The following is a 22,808-nucleotide window of genomic DNA, read 5'->3' on the forward strand; positions in this document are numbered from 1 at the left end:
ATTCCTTAAAGGGGCATATTGTGACATGAACATAAAACAAAATTCTTTGTTTTTGATTATTTTTCTACATCATTAGTTGAATTTACCTTATTACACTGCACAGCAATATTCATCACGTACGGATGCGACTTTGTGGTGTCGTGCGAACGTCTTGAAAAAAATTATATACGCAATCCCCGCCGCCGCTTGAGTTGGCCGCCATCTTGTCCAACATTCCGACGAAACACCGAACACGCGATCGAACGCCCGACGTTCTGAAGTTTGGTCACTTGTGGTGATTTTCCTGTGACGCTCGAACTCCGACCATAACGGTCGATTCGGATTTTTCGTAGCGTTCTACGCTGGCTTATTTGCATTTTAAGTTGCGGGACGCAAGTTAATATGTAAATGAACCAGATTTTACACGTTTTGCGTTTTTCGTCGCTTATTAATGGTGGAAATGTGACAAAATGACGGGAATATGTTGGAAATAAGTAACAAATAAGTTACAAATGTGAATCGTAGTGTAGATCTTTCATATTCTTACTATTTGTAGTTTTTGCCCACCAGATTCTACAATATGCCCCTTTAAACATTTTCTGCACTAGAAATCATGATAAAAGACACGACAGAACAATGCTGTTGTCGCTGGTTTATTAAAACAATACAAATGTAATAATTGCGAATTGAATGCACGGTACAGAATATATACAGATGTAGGCAAAATATATTTTTCCCAGATTTGTATTCTGGGTCATAAAGGAACAACTTGTGGACTGAAAACTGCATCGTATTGTATTATTCATTGTAGATTATTCTCAGTGGGACACTCGCTGCCTCGTGAGTACGTTCCAAATTTCCCTGTATCCTTTTCTGATTTTCGTGTTCATGACGCCATATATGATGGGGTTCATGGCAGCATTCCCAGCCCACAAAAGCAGCCCGATCAGAAAGGCTTCTTCCGGAACACGATGTCCGTCCTCGATAATGATCATCACAATCGCTGGCACGTTACAAACCATACAGCAGACAAAAATCGACAGCAGCATCTTCAACATTTCCTTCTCCGCTCGGAAGTTCCTCGAGAAGACTTGTCTTCCAAGATCTCGTATGGAGGCTAGGCTTGTGGTGTCACTACGATTTATCACACTCAACAGCGCTCTAGGGCTTCTAGCACCAGTCCTATCGCGATCAGGTACCGAAGAAACGATGTCTTCTGCGACGCTGCTATCGTGATCGTCTGATTTGTTTTCAAGACTACAAGAGATTGTTAGACGTGGGTTGGTTTTCTTTTGACGTAGGATCTCCTGCTTTGATCCGTAAGTTTTTTCACCGCTGCTGCCTACCACTTCGGTTGATTCAAGTGGTAGCTGCCCAGATTTTGTCATCATATCAGAGAAAAGTAAGTTCCTTCTCTTCGGTTTAATACATGTTGCTGTGTCGTCTATAGAAGAGGGTACCACGAGGCTTGAGCCGCCACCGTAGCTCGTCGAAAGTCTGTTGATGTTGAGTGATTCAGGACAGAATATCATTGGTGCTTGCCCTTCTACTTGTTTCTGCTTGTGTTCGAGATGAATGTCTTGATTTGGGATTGTGAGTACTGATACTGACCCCTGTAGACAGGGCTCTTCCGTGTGATCTCTGGCTGTAACGACATCTGTATTGCGTTTAGATTTGATTTTCTCAACGTTCTCCGACTCATCACATGCGTCGTTGTCTGTATGCTCTGCCTGGGATCTACCACACGAAGAGTTTTGTCGCGAGTTTACCAGAATCGTATTTGTGCTCTTCCTCATGGCCAGGTACATGGCGACGTAGAAGACCATCGCCACTACGCACGGTAGAATCAGTACCGCCACCGCCATGATGGTTTTCATCCGAGTACTGGTCATCTCCACCGCGGCGCACCGCTTCAGCTTGTCGGTGTAGAAGACGGTGTCCGCCGGGTGTACATGTGGCGCGATGAACGCCATCATGGGGACCAGCCAGGCCATGGCGACCTCAGCACACACAGCCTTGGTGGACGTCATGGCAGGGAAGCGATGGAAGTGTATGACCCGGAAATACCTGTACACGGCGATGCACCCCATGTGGCACAGTGACACTCCCCACAGTACTGGAGTGGTGTACGACTGGAGGACACACAGACCCCATGGAAGGCGGAACTCGGGGTTTAGCAGCACGTTTACCCACATGGGAGGGTGGAGGGCGGTGAAGAGGATGTCAGAGACGCTGAGGCTCGCAAGGGGGACGTTCTGACGTTTCCGTAGACTTGGACACAGCGTTATGGCCAGAATGACCAGCAGATTCCCAATGATACTCTGGACAATAAAAACTGCAGGACACAAACCAAAGACAAGGTTTTAGAAATAGCATACGTTAGCCGTGTAGGTAGATTTAGGTCCTAGATTAGAGCTTATAATAGACAGTCATCTGTAAATAGATATCGACTACCGGTACCGGTAATTTACAGGTGTATAGATTTGGAAAGCCTGTTCCTAGTAAAAAACAAAAACAAAAAAAACACACACAACAACAAACAGATATCTAGACACTTGATCAAGACATAGAAGTATTTATGGCGCTGCTCTAATAAGAAGAAAACAGACGAAAAGAAGATACAACCAGAATAAAATATTGAATTCCCATTTTAAGTTATACGGCTCAAGGTTTGACTAATAGTATGATTGTCTGCTACGTGTTTAATTGCTTGTTACCACAACCTTGTGAGATATCTGATATTCAAGACAAGCGATTAGAAGAAATCTCTAGATGCAAAATTCAATCACGGTAATCAACCAACCAACCAACCAACCAACCAACAAACCAACCAACCAACAAACCAACAAACAACCAAGTCAACAAATCGGTTGGGCCAAAGACTATAAACAGTGCATTCAGTGCATAGATCACAAACGTATAAGGTCGATGAGAATTGTAAAAAATAGGTGATCCTTTGTCTATACAGATCATCATATATCCTAACAATATGAACTTGCAACTTACCGATCATGATGACAACGACGATGTAGAGAAATACTGACGAGATCGTCATGTCGGGAACGAAGACTGTTTGCCACTCATCAGCAAATATTGAAGCCGGCAATCAAAATTGCTATCTGGTCGAGCAGTGCTCTTCAGGCAACTACGCGAAGCACATGCAACCATCCAGTAATATTTCAATCGCAAGATTACCGTATATATGCGGGCAGAGACTTTTTTTAACGGGGACGATCGGTTGATGATCAAAGTCTTTACAGTTATCTTTGTTGAAAACACCATGGGTCAAATGAGCGTTCGAATGCTCTGGGTAGAGTCGTCCGGAGTATTCGACGAGGGGCACTGTGGTTTTTCTAAACACTTTGATTAAATGTCAGAAGACTTCTGAAAGGTTGCTTGAATGCGAAACGATCACAGTGGGGAATTACTTTCATCGGACATCAAATCTGGATCTATCTTATAAATGACGTCAATGTTCTAGCTTGACGTATATAGCGTACGTAATACATGTAGGTACAAAAGGTCCCATGGCCTTTTTGAAGCCTTAGGGGCAGTGAGCTGTTATACAATGTGTCTAGGGCAAGGTTTTGGAAGGTGTAGCCTAACCCTCTCTTTCACTACGTGTACCTTTTTATCTCCCCAACCAAAGTCATGTATCCATTTACACCTGGGCGGAGACTGAGGCCGAGGAAAAAAGTCCTTGCCTAAGAACACAACGTCCAGTCAGAAGTGGGAATCGAACCCACTTTTTCTAGTTCCCATGTCCGTAACTAATCAGTCATCGGTGGCGTTATACTTTTGCAAGATGCGTACTAAATATCAGCACATAATTTTTACCCCAAACAAGCAGGAGCGGTGGTCATACTAATCACTCTTTTACTATTTCTATAACTCTTCCAAAACGAAAGCGATGTAACGTTACACAAGCTTTTGATTTTAACATTTCTAGAACTAGCGCTAGCTGTGAAGGCATAATCATATTTACGCCTCGTTCTGTCACGTTTTTAACAAGCATACACTGAGGAAATCAAAAGATTGGTTTAAAAGAAAAGGGAATATGACAAAACTTTGTAGTTTTCCTCAGGTAAGGTTTCCTTTCCCTTGTGTAATAGATTACAAATGTGAAACCTTTTCTACTGGTCCTAGCTGTACACTTTTATCGTAAATCACGCTGTGCAACACGTGAAAAATACATCATTTGGGATGATACACGATCTTAGCCTTCTTTTATGTCAAAGATTAAGAGGTCGCCTGGAGAAATAGCTCAGAGGACAATTCCCTTAATAGCAAAGTGCTGCGGGCTCTGACAAAAAATGTACGTCAAGCAGATTTGACGAGTGCTTTTGCGGTATCGTTTTGACTCTTTTTATCTCTTGTTTGCTCTTCGTGTAAGATGTCGATTGATTAACGTTTTGTAGTTCAAAGCTTTATTGCCTTGAAGCCATTTTTTAAGGAAAGATCCACAAGATATTAAAACAAAACAGTTCAGAAGTTGCAGCTCTTAGGAAGTAAATGAGGAGCCAAATAAAATGCCAAGGTCGAAGTAACAACGCAAACATTTAAGGCTCGCGTTTCGTTTCTTTGTTTGAACCTTTGTTTATTAATGAGAAGCTCAATTCGGCCTGCAGGGGCGCTTTTTATTGAGGTCTTGAGGGAAGAGGTAATTCATGCATTGATCAAAGGTAGTATACTTATACTTGCGAAGCCGTTGCTTTGTTTCTGAATATACATCTAAAAACAATCCATATAGATTGTCATGCTTTCCATGTCTGATTCCATGGTAGTATCTCGTCTTTGTCAGCAAGGCTAGCGCTTTGTTCATGTAACATCCACAGGCTAGTTGGGCAGCCCTGGCTTTGCGTGTTGAACAGCCAAACCAATAAATAAATAGACAAAAATAACAATCCGCTTGTGTTATATCCTACGTAAGATTAAGGTACTATATCCTTTAAATTCCTGGAATTTCAACGTTAGGCCACAGCAAGGAATTTGTATGGATGACATCAGCGCGCTCATTAATTTTCGCCTGATTTAAAAACAAAACAAGAAATTTCATTGCCCTCCGACGGTGGTCAACATGCCAATAATTGGCAAATATGCCTTGCATTATATAATGTCCTTGGTTGTAGTTAATTGAGATGTATACACAAGGTGTTTCATTGCATATGAATACCCAGTGTAGTTGCTTCAGATGATGCTACAACAAGCTCTTTTCTGCATTTGTTGTAGTTAGTCTATTGAGATGTATACACATCTACAAGGACATGTTTAATGTTGAATCAAGGTTTTATATTATATATAAAACCTCATTGGTTGAATGCAGGAATAAAAGACCTGTTGGTCGTGATATCATATTTTGTCACCTCAATACTTGTTTAAGAAGACTTATGATCTCAAAATTTGAAAATATAGGAATGTTTATTTTTGCCTGCCTTGTTTTTTTTCGCCCGATCTCATTAGTTTTGGAGTCTGCGGAGGATGTCATCCATAAAATTTACTTGCTGTGGCCTTATGTTACTTTTCTAACTGTCTGGCAGAACGCAGATTTGTTATGACATACAGTATCTATTTTATCACGTCCGCTGACATACCCAACATGCCCATATCTGATGTTAGATAAACACAAACTATCCAGAACAGTTCCTGACATGTACGAGACATCTCAGATGTGTAACAGTGGGGGTTCAAGCGCCTCCAACTGACCAGTCTAACTGTTCGCGACCTTTTAGCCTAGTGGTTAAGGCGTGCGTGCCTGTGATTTGGGCTGCCGGTTTCGGCGTAGGTTCGAATCTCGGTTGGAATCACTTGTTTCTACTCGCTCCTTTGATTTGTTTCACTGGTTCCCACATCGGCCCTGTGAGTAACGATCAGATCATGATCATCTATATTTTTTCATGATGCGATAATCTCCAAGCAGATGTCAGCTTATGCTTGTTCTGCGCGCGAATTCCTACAGTGTTTCGTGAAGTCGTGCGCCAGACATCGGGTAGCCTTAGCATAGACTGTTTACAGGGCTGCGCTTACACTAGCCTGGAGTGCAGCCTTGTTTATAGCTTTGGTCCGCTCCCAAGGTCGCTACCCCGACGGCTAGGCACAGGCCAGCCAACATGCCCCAAGGAAATTTACCCCCCCCCCCCCCCCTCCTATAGTTACCTACCTACCTAGTCCCTTGACCTCCGGGTCGTTGGGGGGACAAGGTAGCAGTGAAGATGGAGATCTGTCTCCAGGCTCGTCTATTTCTTGCAGCAGCCAGCCCTATAGTTAGGACCATGAAATACAACCGGGGATGGGCCGGGCTTTTGTATAATTTCCGTGGGGGGATGTTGGACTTAGAGCTGAGCAGCTGGCCTGTGTAGGCCCCGGAAACAGACACACCCATGACTACGAAGCTGTTGCTTGCTTGGGTCCTAGCTGTCATTTGTTAACGACACCGTTCGTTTACAGAAGAGTGCATGAGCCAGTCACCGAGGGACTGGCGAGTGGATCACATCAGCCGATGACAATCTTCTTTCAGACCATTAGCCACATTCCTGTAGGTCACAGAGGTCACTCAGACCACTCTCAAGATGGCCAACTCGGGGACCAGTGCTGTATGTACGGCGATCTTCATTTCGATTCTCTGTATCTGTTACGCGTTTGGAGGTAAGTTTGATTTGGATTGTCTTGTCTGGTCAGCACAAATGTTGTAGTGTACTCATGGGGATCTTTCCATTAGTACATATTAAATCATTGAGTTAAACTTTCCCGGAGCACAATGATGGGTCTGGGTGGGTTTTGTTCTGAAGAAAGGCCCTATAATTGTTTGAAGGAGACAGTTCATAGTAGACTGTAAATCGTGAAATGTTCACGTTGGTTTTATGTTCGGGGTTTTCGCGGTGATCAAATCATTACACCGTAATCACGGCATTCCTCGCTTTTCATGTTGATTTTTACCGATGCTTTTGTAAGTAGAAATGTACACGCTCACAGACATACACAAATAGACACATACACGCACACACACGCACGTACACACACACACACATACACACACACACACACACACACACTCACACACACACACACACACTCACAGAGAGAGAGAGAGCGAGAGCGAGAGCGAGAGCGAGAGCGAGAGCGAGAGCGAGAGCGAGAGAGAGAGAGAGAGAGAGAGAGAGAGAGAGAGAGAGAGAGAGAGAGATGAGCTTCTTGGGGCAGGATTTTAGCGCTACGATCAACAATGCTGAAACTCTAAACACGTACTAAAGGTTTGTGCAATGAGAGAGAGAGAGTCGAAGGGAGGGGGTCGGTGAGGAAATTGCGCGATGATAGTTTTAACAGACAAACATAATCTTTATATCATGCAGTCAGTCAACAAACTACATGTGTAACCATATCATGCAATCTCGGTTGAAATATCAATTCAGTCGACTTTTTGTGTGTTCCCAATGTGACCAAGGTCAAGCTACCTGCCGCATACACTTCAACAGCACACACAGCCTTAAGCCCCTATCACACTTGTGCGTACATACAAGCCCGCATGAGTTGCGTATTAACATGTTGTTGGTTTAGGTTAAGTTTTCAGCCGAAGAAGTAATTTCTTTGGTTTGGTAACTAGGCTGCACAACGGTGGGTCAAAGTAAACAAACAACTTCCTCCCCGCAAAATTTAATTAAACCCAAAAATGTCACTGCGGAACTCATGCGCACTTGTATATACGCACAAGTGTGACAGGGCCCTAAGGCATCGGTAACGTTACAGGTGAAAACATAAGGTCATCGTCATAGCGACATCACAATAGAGAAGCATTCAAACCACGCCTCCTCTGACGTCTAGTGTAACCTCTCCTGTGCCCTTCAGGCATGGCATGCAGAACTCCAAGTAGTGAGCTTTTTCTGAAGTTTATTTTTGTGCTTATACAGGGACGCGCGCGGTGTCTATTTTCGCAGCGGCGCGGGCAGTGATTTGTTGCTCGCGGCTCTTACATATTGTTTCATTATGCTTAAACCGAGTCGGGACCAAAATCTGACTATTTCGAGGTCACAATAAGACCTATCCACATAGCAAATATCAAGACAATCATCTTGACACACATACATACATACATACATACATACATACATACAAACATACATACATTCTTAACGTGTGTCCATCACAAAAAAAAGATTTATCAAAACCAACACTACATTTATTGTGCAGACTGAAAACTAATCAATGAAATTCTGCCTTTGCTCAGATTTTGTTGTGGTGTCCACAACATCGGGCGATGTTCAGGGGTACCAGTTTGAAACTTCCCCTTCCATCGGAAGTCCTGCCTTCGACCATATCTACATCTTCAAAGGCATTCCGTACGCCGCTTCTACTTCAGGGAAACTCAGGTTTGTGTTCCATCATTTAAAATGTCATCATTGTGTTTATTGAATACCACTTTTCAATAAAAAAAGCTTAACGAAAACGCAGTCGAAAGTCAACCTGGATTGTTGTTATTGTTGGGGCGCGGACTAGCGAAATCTGATGAAAATGCACCAGAAAGCCCATCGAAGATTTTCAATAAGGTCACCATAAATACGCCATACTGTTCCCCATATAACGCATGTATATGTATTAGACTTAGTGTTCAAAATAGTTTAAGCCAAGGAAAAATGTTGATTGTAACATTCATGTCGACAGACTCCGCCCTCCACAAGACCCAACACCGTGGGAGGGCATCCGAAATGCAACCAGGTCTGGGGAGAAATGTGCCCAACGGCCCTCTATTTATCCCATGCAACCAGAGGCGGCACCTTTGTATGGGGAATTTTTGGGCCATGATAATAACTCCACTAGCGCTAGCGAGGACTGTCTGAATCTGAACGTGTACACACATGATGTCTCCGTACTTGCCAACCAGCCTGTAAGTACACATTGTGTTTCCGTAATAATCTTATACTGTATTCTTCTTTTTGTCGAACTCGAAGCGAAATGCAACCAAAGCAATATAAGGGCCAAATTGGAAATAAAAAAAATGCTCAAAATATGGTAGTGACATATACTAACACTGTCTACCACATTTGTGTAATAACTTCATACTTTGAGCATTTGAAAACCGTGCAAGAACATGCCATATGATGATCCCCTTAGTACACACATAATGTCTCCGTACTTGCCAACCAGGCTGCAAGTACACATTGTGTTTCCGTTATAATCTTATACTGTATTCTTCTTTTTGTCGAACTCGAAGCGAAATGCTTGAGACAAAGGTTAATGCTGTTGTTGTAGCTGACTTGTGCAATTGGCTTCACTATACATAGCTGACTGGGGTATCGGGCCGTTAGCCAGTTCCATCGGCGGCCAAAGGCACAAAATTAGCGTCGATCTAAATTAGCGCTACGGAGGAGTTCAAGCCCGATGAAGGATAGAGTTGAAGGGCCGCGGCCGGTCGACTCTATCGGACTAGAACTCCTCCGTGGCGCAAATTTAGATCGGCGGGCTTAGTGCTTTGGGCCGCCGCAGGAACTGGCTAACGACCCGATACCTCAGTCTGGCTATCAATGTATATTGGTCTTGTTACATGGTGTCCGGGCTCACTGAGCAAATCCCACAAATACTATTCAACCATTAGGTAATGGTGTGGATACATGGCGGAGGTTTCACATCGGGTACCGGTAGCTCGTACCCAGGTGAGGTTCTGGCGGCGCACCACAATGTCGTCATCGTCACCATCAACTACCGCCTCGGTGACTTCCATTCACTTCAAACGCTGGAGGAAGACGCACCGGCAAACTTTGGTTACCTCGACCAGGTAAAAGAAGATCATATTTACTATGAAATTTTATCTGTATTAACTTATTGGTGGTCAATTATGTTTATATTCAAGTTGTCTGCAAAATTAATTCACTCAGATCTTTAATTCTAAAAGAAAACCAACCTAGCAGACATAATCTGAATTGTGTGGATTACAATGATTGTATTTTCCTGTTTGAATTCTATTACAACCTTAGTCATGTTCAAGCAACAAAAGCAATAATAGGGCCCAAAAATGGAAATTTAAAAAAAAATGCTAAAATCTTTATATTAGTGACATTTACTAACACTGTTTAGCACATTTGCGTAATAACTTCACACTTTGAGCATTTTAAAACCGCACAGAAACGATCCGTACGATGATCCCCTTAGTTTCGCGAGCCTACAAAAAGCCCTGCGACGATTTTCAGTGAGTTCTCACATCACACCGACGTCATATTTTAGCATCATGGATGTCGCTAGACATTGTGATAGTGTTGTTTGAACTAATCACCTATAGAAATGTCAAAAATGAATTGACTTTCAAAATCAAATTTTCGGGCCCTAATATTGCTTGGCTTTCCTTTAAGTCTGAAGTCTTATTGTGATATTGTCTTGCAGATCAAGGCATTACAATGGGTGCAAGCAAACATTCGTAACTTTGGCGGGGACCCAGAAAAGGTCACCATTTTCGGGGAATCATCTGGAAGCCAGAGCGTATCCCTTCTCGTCATGTCTCCCCTGGCAACGGGACTCTTTCACCGAGCGATCTCGCAAAGCGGTGTATGGATATTGCCCGGCAGACAAGTAGGTGATGTGGCGGCGACTGAGACCATTGCCAGCGCCGCTGGATGTGTTACAACACCGTACGGCGATATGATGAGCTGCCTAAGAGGGTACCAGAATTTTCCTTTTGTTTTAATGCGTTGTTAGCTGCATAAGCATTTTCTCAGATCCCGTTGCATGTTTTGAGACGCATAGCACTATGTGTAGCGCATGGTGCGTACGGTCTGGTCTGTTACCATGGTAATGGTGTTGTTTGTCTCTATGCTACCCACAGTGATCTACGTCTCCCAGAATACAATCAGATCAGTTAAGAGGTCCATGTGCCATATTTTTTATGTATCTTAATCATCTCTGTCAGATTCCTCAACCATTAACCGAAAATTAATAACTTCACCGTGTTGTGTGATTTGTCTTTACCCGACCAACAGTAGGATCACGCATAGGGTGAATACATGTGTAATTTGCAAGGGGACTTAGACTGCCTTCTACCTCAAAAAGCCTCTACCGGTATTTTTTTAACTTGTTGACTCATAGAGACTACCTTAGTTCGATGGAGGCCAGACTTACAACCGTTCAAGAGTTCAGATTCATCAAAGTCATAATGACAGTTCACATTAAAATCAAGCCACTGGATAAAGTTTTGGAACAGTCAGACGTTTCAGATATCATCCGTCACTGCCTAAAAACAGTGGGTGCTGTCTGATACGTTGCTTGGGTAACTGTCATTTTGCGTATCTTATTACCTGGATGTCTAACCTTCATCAACACATTTTTCTCTCTCTAGAAAGTCAGCTGAGGACATACTGGCGGCAGGGAGACCTGGTTTCCCACTTCCTGTCGTTGACGGACATTTCCTGATGGATGCACCTAACGTAGGTTACTTTTTATGGGTGCATTAGAAAGAGTATTGTACATTGCACTTCATCAGTACGTAACTTTGCTACATATACTCCTTGACGCATGGTGGCGTTGTGGCAATAATGTGATCCCAACCATCACTCATAATGTATCCCCTCCGCTCTGTATGAAAGCTGGGCTAGCAAGCGACGACCTCGGTCTTCGTCTTCCCAAGACCTATCAAATATCATCATAAATCCACCATGTTAATGTTATGCTGACTACAAATAGGCGAAGACACAAACACACACACGCGTACGCATGTACACGCACAGACACACCAAAACAGTATCTCCATTTTCCATGGAGGTAATAAGAGGTGACCCAATCGAAGGAAACAAGATCAATCACATTGTCCTTTCCGGCCCTTTGCTCGTAGCAGAGCCTTACTTGACAATATCTGCTTGTGTCAGCCGGGGCACCACCATCGTTGTATACATATAATCAACACGATTCCAGTAAATAGCAATTATAATTGTGTTGTAGCTAATTCTACTCGCATGTAAAGCAAAGGAGCACGAAGGGTCCAAAATGAATAATGTTTTGTACAGAATCTGGTCAAAAAGCAGCAGCTCAACAAGGTTGACTACCTTCTTGGCACAAACAACGACGAATATGGCTGGATGTTGTCCATCACCAGGGGCCTGTATGCTGATGGGATGACCGCCGCCGAATTTCAAGCCGGACTACCGTACTATTTGTTCTTTGTCGGCTTGACATATCCGGTAAGGGCCCTATGACTTGCAATGTAACATGTACGTTTACAACTGAAAACTGAGGGCATTTTGGAACAATTATGAATGTGTCATTCATATTTGATTGCGACAGATAAGTCTGCCATAGCTCGTAGTCACTCGTCATAGCTTCTCAACAACAAAACAAAACAAATAACACAATAAATGTGACGGTGGCTTATCTACGAGCTCCACACAAGAAATCTACTAGTAAATACTATAAACGAACTCTAACTTCTAATATATAAGGATGGCACATAGTGTATTTAAAGAATTTCTCCATCTTGTTCGTCACAATGTGCATTCCTCCAAGTAGCTTTAACCCAGGTATACCCACAGGCTGTACATTTTTCTCCAAATAGAAAGAAGAAAAACCTCACATCACCTATCACTATCTGTAAGTTGTTCGTTTTGATTGGCACACTTTATATTGATTATATGGCAAAGTCCTTTGTATTTTCTTGTTCAGAAGGGGAACATGAGTGTACTCATCCCAGCAGTGATACAGGAGTACCTGGGTTCAGTTGACAAAGACGATCTGTTCGTCGTCCGAGACCAGTTCGTTCAGTTGAAGAATGATGTGGGATTTGTAGCATCAACCGTTTTGATGGCAGAAACTCAATCAGGTACAACTGATATGTTATCAATGCTATCGTCGGATTTACCAGGATTTATCTCAATGGACTTGAACAGCAAATTCAAGTACATAATGACATGTGACAACCCATGCATGGTATACACTGGGAAATATATCAAAGAATGTCTAGACGTAAGAAACTCCTCCAATGTTTGTAAAATCCCATTGTCATCCCATACTACTGTATTGTATAAGATAGACTACTTCACCATATTGTATAAGATAGACTACTACATAATATTGTATTAGATAGATTGGTTAGCCTAATAGAATGTTATCTATGTACCAGTGAATGCCATAATTTGTACCTTGTACAATTGTTGTGCAATAAAGTTATTATTATGTTTTTCTCTATCTAGATAGGGGAACAGAGCTACGCTCTCTTACTCTCCGATGAGCATGGGCCTTCTTATGCTTAGGTTCCAATTGCGCCGGTGCCCGCAGGGGTGTAGTCCCGGTTGATTTTAGGTCCGAGTTAAAATGATTCGGGGTCCCGGCCGGACCCCAAAATAGCCCGACAGCCGCACGTAGGGGTCACGAATGTTTGAATGCAAGAGAAAAAAAAATAGATTGCCGTCTTTAAATCACGCATTAGCCAATTTTCTGGTAACATTGTAGATATTTCTCAGTCAATTTTTTTCATGAAAAAATATGTTCACAAAACTTTCGTGAACCGTTCTTACAGCTCAGTCTGTTCGGGTGTACCAGTACGAGTTCCAGCACCGCTCCTCCATTTTCCCCTTCAAGCCGGACTTCGTGAAAGCCGAGCACATGGACGAGCTGTTCTACGTCTTCGGAATCCCGCTGTTACGTCAAGACGCGGCGTGGAAGCTTCCGTTTACCGACCAGGAGAGAGACCTGAGTCTGGACATCATGGCTTATTGGGTCAACTTCGCGAACAATGGGTGAGTCAGCTCAAATCACCTTTTCCAAATTAGACACTTTTGTAACTATGAAGAAGGCAGGTAATTGTTTCTTGTGCCTTGCAGTTAAAATGATACCGTGAATAATTTCATCAGGTTGGCGAATGACTGAATAGCAAGGTTCTTTTATTCACAACCAAGTATTTTACAAGAGCCGGCGTTTTGACGACATGTCTGTCATCTTCATCAGGGCAATATTGACTGCTTCAGAGTGCACTGAAGCTGTAACTGCTAACAGTGCAATCTCACCATTGTCGCTTAAGAGTATCTAATAAATTAGATGGAAGAATACTTTACATTTGGGACTGCATTGTTAGCAGTAACTTCAGTGCACTGTGAACTAGTCAGAATTGCCCTGATGAAGATGACAGACAGTCGTCGAAACGTCGGCTCTTGTAAAATACCTGGTTGTGAATAAAAGAACCTTGCTACTTTTTTTTACGATTTTATCATTGATATATATTGGTATCTAATAAGTTGACTTGTTTAGGAAGAAAATCATTTGCCATCAGAAAAGTTGTCCAACCATACTAGAAATTGTGATCAGGGCATGCAACTTTTCCTTAACCATTGAATCATAAAACGTTTCTGTAATATATATTTATGCATATCAAATGCATAGTTCCATCATGTTTGCAGTTGTTCATTGTACCTTCGTAAAAACAAAGGCATTGTTCCTATACTAATGACCTAAGGAAATAAATGTGGATGTAATGTTGTGTAGCTAGTTTATTGTATTTCATTATGCCCTGAGTAATACAGCAGACAGGTTGCTTAAGTATTGGCTCTAGTTTACATTTTGGTTTTGAAATAAGAGCATTGTATACGTAATTCTTAAAGATTATTTTGGTTTTGTTCCTTGTTTTCTGTGGTTAAGTGACTGTAGTTGATAAAGTGTACAGCACATTAAATATTCATTGTCGTCTTTTCCAACCACATATACAGAGATCCAAACGACTTTTCTGGGGCGGCCCGTATTCGCGACTCTGCAGACTGGCCCCGGTACACGCCTTCCTCTAAAGCCTACATGAAGCTGAACCTGACGTCATCCGCTGACGTAGAGCTCAGGGAGAAACGGATGAAGTTTTGGAACGAGGTCGTACCAAAGCTCATGGGGGAGGAGGACATTACCAGCGCAGCTGTTAAGGTCTCATGGGGCTTTTGGGGTTTCCCTATTCTCTTGGCTTGTTTTCTGTGCAACATCTAAAAGAAGAACAAGCTAGTTACAGAAGAAGAAAGTCTGAAGCAAGATGGCCAGTTCACGAAAATAATTGTCTTAAATGTACTTTCATTGGAACAGTTTTTAATCATAAAACAGAATGGTACAAAATAGGACAGGCTTGTTGAAGAAAAGTAAGGCTAGGCCAAGATTGCAATTTCAAGGGAATAACTAAAAATAATTAGCTTAATGTTTTAGCACAGTTTTTAAACATAGAATATAATGCTATAAAATTGTAGGCTTCTTGCAGAAAAAGAAAGACAAGGTGAATATTGCAATTTCAATGAAATCATTAAACATAATTGGCTTTAATGTGTTAACGACATAGAATCTTTTAATCATTAAAAAGATACATATAACAAATACATGTTTTGTACAATCATTATATTACAGCATATCTGACTGCCCTGAAACATTGAATTTGCATTTATTCACTGATATTACAGAAAGATGACTAGACAATCAAATGTGACAGTCTGACATACAAATCTGGATACTATCAAGAGTAATAGAAACAGTTATTAGGCCAAACCAATTTATTTTGTTGGTTCCCAGATAAAAAAGAAACAACAACGCTATACTGTAAAGTCATCATAAGTCGGAGAGAAAATTCTGTACCTCCAAACACATAGTTTCAAGAGGGTGGATAAAGTCACATGCCCAGCCTTCTGTTTTCATCTTGACACAATGCTGAATTTTTCTTTAGAAAATGCCATAGAACCAAGAAAATGGATTGGTGTGGCCATACTGACCATTTTTAAGTCTTCTAGACTACCTGACATACTTTCATCCAGGAGTGGATATAGTAAAATGCTTGGTTTCTTCCTAGCTCCCTGTTTTCATTTTTGCTAACAAAAACATCAGTGAACCTTAAAAAATTGATTGGTCACATTGGTGTGACCTCTTATATCTACTGGCAAGTGTTACAGTACACTACACAGACAGCAAAGCTGATTTACGAGAGTCAACAATTAAAGGGACAAACATATAAATACACAAAAATACGTAGATAAAGTTATGCATAACTAGATTTTACTAAAGTTTAACTAGGTGTGGCTATATAAGGGACTTTTTTTAGTCTTTAAGACTGACATAATTTCTTCCAAGTCCCCCTGGTACACCCCCTTAACAGCCCATGCTGGGGTGCCGCCAGGTACTGTCCTGTCAAGAAAATCATCCGACAGTACCCATTTGCAATAGTGTGCATGGTCTTAAGGATCCTTTTTTAGTCTTCCAGACTGTCTGACATACCTTCATCCTAGTCCCCCTGGTACACCCCTTTCACAGCCCATGCTGGGGTGCCATCGGGTACTGTTCAAAAAGTCATAAAGTCATAAACAGCTCATCAGAATTTTTTTAGTACCCACTTGTTAAACAATGTCCAAAAACCAATAAGATAGCTTGACATGGCCCTATGGGGTTGTTTAGTCTTCCAGACTGTCCGACATACCTTCATCCAGGTCCCCTTGGTACACCCCCTTAACAGCCCATGCCGGGGTGCCATCAGGTACTGTTCTCTCAGACAGCTCATTAGACAGTATCTGCTTGGTAGGCAATGTCCGAAAAAGAAGAAAATAGTGTGCATGGTCTTAGCGATATCTATTTTCAGTCTTCCAGACTGTCCGACATACCTTCATCCAGGTCCCCCTGGTACACCCCCTTCACAGCCCATGCTGGGGTGCCGTCGGGTACTGTCCTGTCAGACAGATCAGTCGACAGTACCCGAGCGGCGCCCCTCTGTGGGCACACCTCATCCAATGAGTCCTTCAGTCTCCGCAGCGCCTCCGACTCCCAGGGGAGGCGCCTCACGGTAAACCGCGGGGGGTCCTGGCTCTCGTCCCCGCTCGACTCTGAGGACTGGTACTGCTTGGCCAGGATCTCTGCCGCCATCTTTTTGGTCCTGTCCGTCCAGGAGTGCTGGCACTTTTCTAACGCTCTCCTCCTGCGATGTACTTTCTGGAAGAGATATTATAACATCTCTTCTTATAACATCTACTAATACTAGAGTTCCGGGGTGTCCCTGTGGTGTAGTGATCTGGTTCAAATTACTTGGACCAGAAGGACTGGGGTTCAAGCCCCAGGTAGGACACCTCTGGACAAGAGGCGCATAGTCATACCAAAGACTTTATAAAAATGGTACATACTTATGAAACAGTATGGAAGTTAAACACACTTCACTGCCAGTGGACTAGCCCCCTGCTACAGTGATTGCACCACAGTGTGGCCCAGGGCTATGAAATGGAGATGGGCACCACCCTATACATCAATAATGGTGTGGGAGGATTTTAACTTTAACTTAATACTAGTACTAGAGTTCCATGAACCCATTCCTTTGCCAAAATGCAAACCTTTATGCTGTTCAATGCTGCTGATGGTGTGAGGTCTTTCAGACAACACATACCCAGTAAACTACCGAAGTGAAACTCCTGTTTACACCAAGTTGTATACAAGTTCTGGTTATCTCTTTGTGTTTTGACCTAGCTCTCAAATACACTGTTTTCAAAGACAAAGTTGCAGATACGTGTAACCCAGCAATGGAGCTTTACAAAAGAATTCAGACCTACAAAATTTTGGGCTCTTCTTTCAGCCTTTTTTCAGGGTAATTGACCTGATAGCGTTGGAAATGTAACATTATGGATACATAAGAAATGGGTTGCCTTGTGATACAGTATATACTACAAGTTCAGTTTCTTTACTACTGGTACATCATGTATAACAACCTGACGTGTACAATATCAGAGTTCAACTGGCAAAATCTTTTACTAGGGACATCCCTCGGATAGGACGTTAAATGGAGTTCCCGTGTTTGAGGAGAGCCACACCTTGAGCACGTAAAAGAACCCACCGCATCTTTCGAAAAAGAGTAGGGGCATGCCCCGGTGTGAGTGGCTCAAAACGTTCCGGTCTAAATGGGGTAGGGAATTTCCCGAGCAGCCTTCGTAACCCCTGCTTCTCCTAATGGGTCAGTGAAGTCATGCTTGTCTTGAGCATTAATGTTTCTGGCCTAGGGGGAAGAGATGCTGCTACAATTGAGCCGACTTTCTTCGTAAATCGATGGCAACATCAGGCTCTGATGAATTGATTTAAAAAACTAGCTGTATTTAGAAATTTCATCATGAACCACAACAAAACAAGTTGCAACTGGTAACAAATTTTACCACACTAGCTACAGCGTAATCTTATGCTAACATTTCTTGTTAAAAACGACAAAAATAGCAAAGCTCTCAATTCACCTGTGTAAGGCGTTGTTCCTTCCTCATAGCGTTCCTGTGCGCCGTGAGTCGACCCTTGTCTCTGCGGACCCTGTCGTCCTTCTGTGATCTGTAGTATCGTTTGGCGGCGTCTGAGAGGATTTAAAAAAAAATAATGACAAGCTTCAATTATGTCAATCATAAAGTTAACTAGCCTGAGTACCAGCCTTTTTAGCTTCCGTCCACAACACAATCTCCGCTGCGCTACCCAAGCTCTGCTCCCGGCAAGGAGCGGAGCTTGGGTAGCGTACGGAAGCTAAAAATGCTGGCACTCAGGCTAAAAGTTAACATAAAGTTGCGCATAAATTTGTTATATCATAAATATCATAAAGGTGAAACCAGAATAAAACATTATCATAAACAGACCTTTTGAAAAATACCATTGCGGCACAAAAGTGTAAATGCACAAATGTTTGCGGTGGTTTTATGATCACGGTTTTCATGGCAACCGTTTTACCGCCAACTTAAAACAACCGCGAACATTTTGTCCAATACCGTAGCAGTATGTGACTATAAAGCTGCCGCAAAATTAAAACAACCACGAACACCCCAGTTTCGCCTTAGCACGAAATAAAACCACATGAACTTAAGTGCATTTACAGTATTCAAATTAATGTCAATCATGACACTTTAAAGACAATCACCTTTCACTTCCATCGGTGAAAAAGGGCATCTCTGTTCCCCACCGTACTCTCTGGTAATCTCCGAGTGGAGGGTCTGCAGTACTTGCTGGTTATACCGTGAAGTCAGTCTAAGTACAAGTAAAGGCTAACATTTAGTCGTTGCATAAAATCTTCCTGACATGATGTTCAATTGATGTATCCTGTCTCCAGTTGCAAATGATATATGTAACATCACATGTATGTACCCTGATATATGTAACATCACATGAGCTATGTTTTAGAATAAATTACAACAGATAAAAACTGAAGCTTGTTTTTATGTACATGTATATTACACATGCTACTTTGCAAATCTTAAAACAGAACATGTACAAGCTTTATTAATGATAAAAAAATTCTCTTCTCACTTCTCATGACATAACATCAATTATTATAATTCTGCCAGGTATCCTAGGCCTAAGGCCACCACATTAAAGGGATGTACTTATGTAGCATCAGCAATCCCTGAGGTATGCACACTTCAGATATCCACAATTTTGTTCATGACATTCTTAAGAAGGCCTCGATAATGTTTTTTTTCCAAATGTGGCTGTCCAGCTATAGGGTACCCAGCATATTCATGAAAGTTCATTCTAACTAATGTATACGTTTGGGTTCATGTAGAGGACCTACAACATAATGAACAGCAAAATGATTGGACAGCTAGAGTGGACTTGAAGTGATGATGATGATGATGATGATGATGATGATGATGATATGTTTGCTAGTATATATAAGTTGGATCACAATATACTACGTACGTTTCATTGAAGTTGAATCCGTTGAAATCGTTGTCACCTTCTAGAAGAGCCTTGTATATCTTCCTCACATTATCCTGAAACAGTTGCAAATCAAAGACTTATAAATGGAACAAAACAGCAGGAAATATTAGATATTCTTGTGACATAACCTACTAGTAAATTCTAACATTAACATGGCCTTGACATTTCCCAAGCTCCAAAGATATCTTCCACAGGGCCTAAATAGAATCGCAGTTACATTTGAATCAACATTATTGCCACAAGTTACTGTTAATCCATTTAATATTGCAGTAGGTAATTTTTGCGGTTAGGGGAAAAGTGAGTAGTTCATGATAACTGCATCTAATTACAACGTAACGATGGGAACAAATATCACTGTCCCAAATGTTAATGATCAAACCTTTGTGATGCTGAAATTTTGGTGATTGACTAGTGACCGTTAAAGTAGCTAAAATCAAGTTACTACTAACAAATCAAGAATTACAGTACACCACTCTGCAACAACAATGGTAATCCTATAGTCAGTGTTTCTATCAGAAAAAAAGCATATATGTCAGTCATAGAATTGCAGAGACTCAAAAATAAGAAGACCAACGTACAACCAAATAATTATACTTACTCTACACTTGTCAGGCAACTTGTGCTTTGTTTTGCGTCTTTTTCTACAACTTCCATTCTCCACTTCCAACTCCTCCTGGCCGCCGGATACGCTCGGCTCTTCCAATCGCTGCTGCTGTTGGTCACGGAGCTCTTGAATTGCCCTCCGATTTTCTGCGACCTGTTTCACTAGCTCGTGCACAACGAAAACCATGTTCTCACTCTGGCCCTGTTCCAAGACGTTTCCGAATGATGCGAGCAAATCCTCCGCCATGACCGTGGGAAAGGCGGGACTGCGATGGGAACTGCAGCTACAGTGCTGACACCTGTCAATCATATTTTCGGACGTACCGTCTCTGTTTTGATCGATCGGTTCCTGTTTCAAACTACAGGAATGTGCATGTTGTGCATTCAATCCGCAATGGGTTTCTCTTTCACTGATCGTTCTAGCAGTTTCAGCATTTTTAGATGACACACTCCAGCTGACGTTCTCACTGACGGTAACGCTGACAGGTACGGCAGCGACCGCCATGCCATCATCATCATCATCACTGCGTTTTTCAGCAACATGCTGAGTTTGCTCCCTTCCCTCAATGCCAAAGTCCTCTTCTTCTAAGTCCAAAAGGTTACAAGGAACAGACGTAGTGGCCTGCACATGACTAGTTCCTCCCGCTACCCTTGAAGGTAAACTAATAACAGTCGTACTGTTTTGTGGACTAGATCCAGGTGTGGTCCCCACATGTGGCATCTGGAGCACGTCCAGATCCGAGCTTGCTCCTGTGTCCGCCCTGTGGTACTCTTGTTCCATCACATCCTGCAGAATCCCCAGCAGACGTTCCCGACAGTTTCCTGGAGCGCCGGTGTCTGTACTGATGTTCCTTCTCCTGAGTTCTGTAACCACCTCTTCCATATACAGCCTGGGTAACACAGCCAGAGTCACATCTCGGGACAGGCCACAGAGATCCTCCTTTATTTCTGCCATCTTTCTGTAAAATCAAGGAAGATTAATTATTAAAGGCAACCTAAGCAATACTAGGGCGCTGAAAGTCATATATTCAAAATCTTTTTTTAATCTGATTTCTATCCATAGTAAGTTTAGATAACACTATACCATCACATATCGACCATCATGGAGCAAAAATGTGATGTCGTTGTGTGATGGGAACTCATTGAATATCTGAGCACTTGGAGGCCAGCCATCATTTCAAATCTTCCGAACATGCACGATTCTGACCGATAAGTCCCGAACGCATCCGAAGAAACAATCACGTGGTCATGGCTCAATGTCCCTGGGCATTGTGACGTCACGCTGCCGGAACTTACCGAAAATTGTCGACAGAAAACGGTTACGGCTGGATTCTGGGCTGATTTTTAGGGGGACCCAATAAATAAGATATTCCTTTTGTGGCTTGCTTCTGTGTTATTGTTAGAAGCCCAAAGTCTGAAATAATGATGCAGATGTGCTAATATGGGGAAGCAAATGTCAATTTCAACCTCACAAAACAGAATTGTTTTCCCCAGAATATTTCAAGTTTTACCCCCTGAAATCACTTAGGGCACCTTTAAGAGAAAATACCTACACCCCTCTGTAAGGTTATCTTCAATTACAACAAACATAATCGTGATCTTGTTCACTATCTGATTTTCTTTAATATCCACAATGACACCGTGATATAGAGTTTGTCTTTGTGTGTGTGTGTGCGTCCCTGTGTGTGTGCAAGTATACATTGGGTGAATGTGTGTGTGTGTGTGTCACTGTGTGTATATGTGTGTGTCACTGCATGTATGTCACTACGTGTATGTGTCTCACTGTGCGCATGTGTGACACTGTGCGCATGTGTGACACTGTGCGCATGTGCGTCACTGTGTGCATGTGTGTTACTGTGCATGTGTGTCACTGTGTGCATATGTGTCACTGTGTGTATGTGTGTCACTATGCATATGTGTGTCACTGTGTGCAATAAATGTAGGAGTGATGATGGAAGGTCATGTGCCAGCAAATTCACACCATAAACTTACAGTATTATAACAAAGCAGATATATGTATTTTCATGTTTTGGAGCAGGATTTCTCTCCCGTCATATCCAACAAGACCAATTAAGCCCCCCTCCCCAGTCGTAACACTGTTTACGAGCAAATTATTTCTCTATCGTCAACGTAGATCATTAGTTCATTAGCGTTATAATAACAAGTTCGTATACCCACCAGTCGAGATATTGTAGCATCAATGTTGAAACTGTTGTGACCGGCATTCACTTGACACGGAAGAAAATGTTCAATATTTGTCCGTAGAGGAATGGTTGGAAATGGCGAGGAAATAATAAATACATGTCCTGACACAGGGTAAAGGTAATAGGTCAAATGGCTACCTGATTATCCCCATAAGTTTCTGTTTTGAAGATCTGAACGTGAGAGGTCAAATAATCACCTGATTATCACCATAATGTTTCGTTTTGGAAATGTGGAGGTGAGAGCATTCAGTCTGTAATTTTTCTGAAAACAATACCGTGATTTTGACTTACTGCACCTAAACAAGCAGATGTATGGATAAACAATCGTATAATTTCCTGAGTGCCTTGTTATCTGAGTCAAATGGAGCAGACAGAAAAGACAAAAGA

At 42.2% G+C, this 22,808-nt stretch overlaps 3 protein-coding genes across 3 annotated transcripts; 1 reads left to right on the forward strand and 2 right to left on the reverse strand.

Moving 5' to 3' along the window:
• Positions 1-797: 797 nt before the first annotated feature.
• Positions 798-3,034, reverse strand: LOC136422198 (tyramine receptor 1-like). Its single transcript, XM_066409843.1, has 2 exons — positions 2,986-3,034; positions 798-2,344 (listed from the first exon to the last, which is right to left on the reverse strand). Exons 1-2 carry the CDS (start codon positions 3,032-3,034, stop codon positions 798-800), a joined length of 1,596 nt encoding a protein of 531 aa, XP_066265940.1.
• Positions 3,035-6,495: 3,461 nt separating this feature from the next.
• On the forward strand, positions 6,496-15,747 carry LOC136421706 (fatty acyl-CoA hydrolase precursor, medium chain-like). Its single transcript, XM_066409189.1, has 10 exons — positions 6,496-6,621; positions 8,198-8,339; positions 8,632-8,854; positions 9,563-9,742; positions 10,345-10,619; positions 11,294-11,381; positions 11,958-12,131; positions 12,610-12,766; positions 13,463-13,682; positions 14,646-15,747. Exons 1-10 carry the CDS (start codon positions 6,546-6,548, stop codon positions 14,905-14,907), a joined length of 1,797 nt encoding a protein of 598 aa, XP_066265286.1. The 5' UTR covers positions 6,496-6,545; the 3' UTR covers positions 14,908-15,747.
• On the reverse strand, positions 14,987-22,644 carry LOC136421707 (uncharacterized). Its single transcript, XM_066409190.1, has 6 exons — positions 22,396-22,644; positions 20,213-21,176; positions 19,594-19,667; positions 18,815-18,921; positions 18,153-18,262; positions 14,987-16,875 (listed from the first exon to the last, which is right to left on the reverse strand). Exons 2-6 carry the CDS (start codon positions 21,170-21,172, stop codon positions 16,525-16,527), a joined length of 1,602 nt encoding a protein of 533 aa, XP_066265287.1. The 5' UTR covers positions 21,173-21,176; positions 22,396-22,644; the 3' UTR covers positions 14,987-16,524.
• Between the last annotated feature and the right edge of the window lie 164 nt (positions 22,645-22,808).

This window comes from Branchiostoma lanceolatum, chromosome 16 (genome assembly GCF_035083965.1).
Source record: "Branchiostoma lanceolatum isolate klBraLanc5 chromosome 16, klBraLanc5.hap2, whole genome shotgun sequence".
Classification (NCBI taxonomy): Eukaryota; Metazoa; Chordata; class Leptocardii; order Amphioxiformes; family Branchiostomatidae; genus Branchiostoma; species Branchiostoma lanceolatum.